At 57.0% G+C, this 3,064-nt stretch overlaps 1 protein-coding gene across 1 annotated transcript; it reads right to left on the bottom strand.

Annotated features, from left to right (window-relative positions):
- Nucleotides 1-4: 4 nt before the first annotated feature.
- Nucleotides 5-2,738, bottom strand: BGZ61DRAFT_487953 (uncharacterized protein; the record flags this gene model as incomplete). Its single annotated transcript, XM_046250050.1, has 5 exons — nt 5-1,011; nt 1,101-1,248; nt 1,340-1,833; nt 1,892-2,279; nt 2,338-2,738. Coding segments are annotated over 5 exons (2,438 nt in total), but the record flags the coding sequence as incomplete, so codon positions are not given.
- Nucleotides 2,739-3,064: the final 326 nt, after the last annotated feature.

Here is a 3,064-nt window from a genome sequence, read left to right as displayed (position 1 = left end):
CAACCCAACTTGCTCAGTCTTCCAGCGTTCAAGAGCTCGACCAGACCGCTTCGTGAAGGGGTGGTCCGGCCCCAGGATTTTACGTCTCAATTGCGAGCATTGCTTTATCAACGCAATAGCGTCATCGCCCCGGTCTTGGCTTTTCCAAGTAACAGCAAGGTCATGCATGGCTTCGAGAGTGTCGGGATGCTTCTCCCCGAGCACCGCCCGCCGTAGCTCCAACACCTTGACCGAGATCTCCTCGTCCTCGTCGTACCGGCCCTGCGTATGGTATATCGTCGCGAGTAACCTCATACTCCGGATCGTATCTGGATGCTTCTCCCCGAGAACCTCCCGCTGTAGCTCCAACACCTTGACCGAGATCTCCTCGGCCTCGTCGTACCGGCCCTGGTTATGGTATGTCGCCGCGAGCTCCCCCATACTCCGGATCGTATCTGGATGCTTCTCCCCGAGAACCTCCCGCTGTAGCTCCAACACCTTAACCGAGATCTCCTCGGCCTCGTCGTACCGGCCCTGCGCATGGTATGTCGTCGCGAGTGACCCCATGCTCCGGATTGTATCCGGATGCTTCTCCCCGAGTACCGCTCGCTGTAGCTCCAACACCTTGACCGAGATCTCCTCGTCCTCGTCGTACCGGCCCTGTGTATGGTATGTCGCTGCGAGTGACCCCATGCTCCGGATTGTATCCGGATGCTTCTCCCCGAGTACCGCCCGCTGTAGCTCCAACACCTTGACCGAGATCTCCTCGTCCTCGTCGTACCGGCCCTGCGCATGGTATGTCGTCGCGAGTGACCCCATGCTCTCGATTGTATCTGGATGCTTCTCTCCGAGAACCTCCCGCCGTAGCTCCAATACCTTGACCGAGATCTCCTCGGCTTCGTCATACCGGCCCTGCGCATGGTATGTCGTCGCGAGCTCCCCCATGCTCCGAATTGTATCTGGATGCTTCTCCCCGAGCACCCCCGTCGCAGCGCAAACGCCCTCACATCCACCCGCTCCTTCTCTCTCCACCTTCCGCGGTCGAATAGATAGTCCGAAACTCGAGTTAGAAGGTTAGTTACTTCAACTTCCCTCCCACACAGCTCCGCCCAATCGCTCACCCGCACCGCATGCGTCAAGAACGTCTCGCATTGTGCCCACATCTCTCGCTTGCGTTCAGGGAAGAGCTTTGTAATGACCTGTAGTGCAGCATTTGAGAAGTATACTTCGGCTCCATCCTCCCAGCCACCCTTCTTGGCATCACGCTTGCTTTCGGAAAGATATTCCTATTATCTCCCGTAGTCTCGACTTTGGCTTCGTTGGCTTTCTTTCTAAGAGCCTCCTTGAGTTGAGGCCATACCGAGTAGCCTCCTGCACAAGCTTGTGCATTTCAAAGCTCCGTTTACCCTCTTCTGTTCTGTGTGCAGTAATAAATGAGAACTCCTTGAGCCGAATAATAGCTCTATCCACCTGCTGCTCGTTCTCAGGCAGTCCTCCCTTCTGCCTATTATTGCTAAATATAGCAGCCGCCGCTATTACCTCCAACGGGATATTCTGGTTATCGAGATACGCGATAATATGCAAGGTCTTGTATGCTATCTCGTTCTCCTGCCGAATACGATCGATCGAGATATGCCACGTTTCCAGGATGCTATTAGGTATATCGAGTCGTCGGTGTCTGTCGAATTCTGTCTCTTTCAGGATGCGCCATCGCTCTTTTTCCCTCGACCAGTCTCGACAAGTACTCCTTGATAGGTGTCGACGTCCGCCGCATATACGCTCCTGCTGAGAGATAGCCAGGGGAGCCACTGAAGCTCCTCGAGCAAAGCCGTGGCATCCTCGAGCTCTTCGCTCCTGGTCCTTTCGTTTCTCGCCGTCTCGAGCAGCACCTTTGCCTCGTCGACTGTCATACGGGCGACCCCGATGCCTCGCCGCGGTCCAACAAGGGTGCAGCGATCCGTTCATCGCGGCTCGTCCAGAGGACCATTCCCGTAGGACCTCGCGGGACGTAGTCCAACAGGCTTGCTGACTTGTCTGACGTCTGGCCGACGCCAAAGAGCGCCAGGTCGTCGGCGTTGTCAAGGACGAGCAACCATCGCGGCTCTGACTCGATGCGCTCGCGCACGACCACGAACAGATCTTCACCATCGAGCTTGCTGTCCAGGCCCGAGCTTCCTCGCGATCGTCTTGTAGTCGTGCGCGAGCGTCGTCTCGTTATCGGCGTGGACCCAGAAGACGGAGCAGGCAGGGTCGCTGCATCGGCGGTACGCGTACTCGAGCGCGATCTGGGTTTTGCTACGCTGGTTAGCGGGGCATCGGAGCGGCGGCGCGTCAGAGCGACGGGAGGGGATCACCTACCCCGACCCACCAAGACCCCAGAGGGCGGCGCTGCCATATTTCGGCGTCGATGGAAGGAGTGCGTCGAGCTTGGCGAAGAGGTCCGACCGACGGACGACATCCTCGTTGCGGGGGAAGGGGATGACGCGGTAGGGTTTAGGAGCCGGCGACGGTGTGTCGGGTCCGTTGAAGTAGAAGTTGTCGATCCGCCGTGGGACGCGTGTGGGGCCGCGATGGTGTATTGACCGTTGACCGACCCATGAAACTGGGTGGATGCGTCCATCGTCACCACCGCCACTATGAGTGCATAAATCTCTGCGAGCGACAAGACATTCGCAAGTGTGAGCGTGGTAGAGTGGATGGCGAGAGGTAAATAGCAAAGTGCAGCCTCGCCTGCTAGGATAGTTGTTGGCGCAGCCCATCTTTGGATGACCCCGCAGCTGAACAGCCGTCGACAACACCACGGGCCTGTCAACACGCGAGGATAGCTCTTTCGCCCGCCGAGATTCATTAAGCCGCGTCAAAAAACAGCCTTCTCAATCGCCTGCTCGTCCTTGTCTCCCTCATATCATGCCCGCTCCGCGACCTTCCAACCCACAACCCAATAATATGTTGAAGGGGAAGACACATAGTTCAGAGTGGCGGACAAATATATTAACCAAGTATCAGCTCTCAGCTTTAAAGTAATAGTAGAATCTGCCACAACACTGGTCAACTAGGTGGTAGGCTGTGGGAACCCCCCCGCTCT

This window comes from Ilyonectria robusta (genome assembly GCF_021365365.1).
Source record: "Ilyonectria robusta strain PMI_751 chromosome Unknown BGZ61scaffold_109, whole genome shotgun sequence".
NCBI classification, from domain to species: Eukaryota; Fungi; Ascomycota; class Sordariomycetes; order Hypocreales; family Nectriaceae; genus Ilyonectria; species Ilyonectria robusta.
Note: the sequence above shows the minus strand (reverse complement) of the source record. Positions and strands in the feature narration are given on the sequence as shown.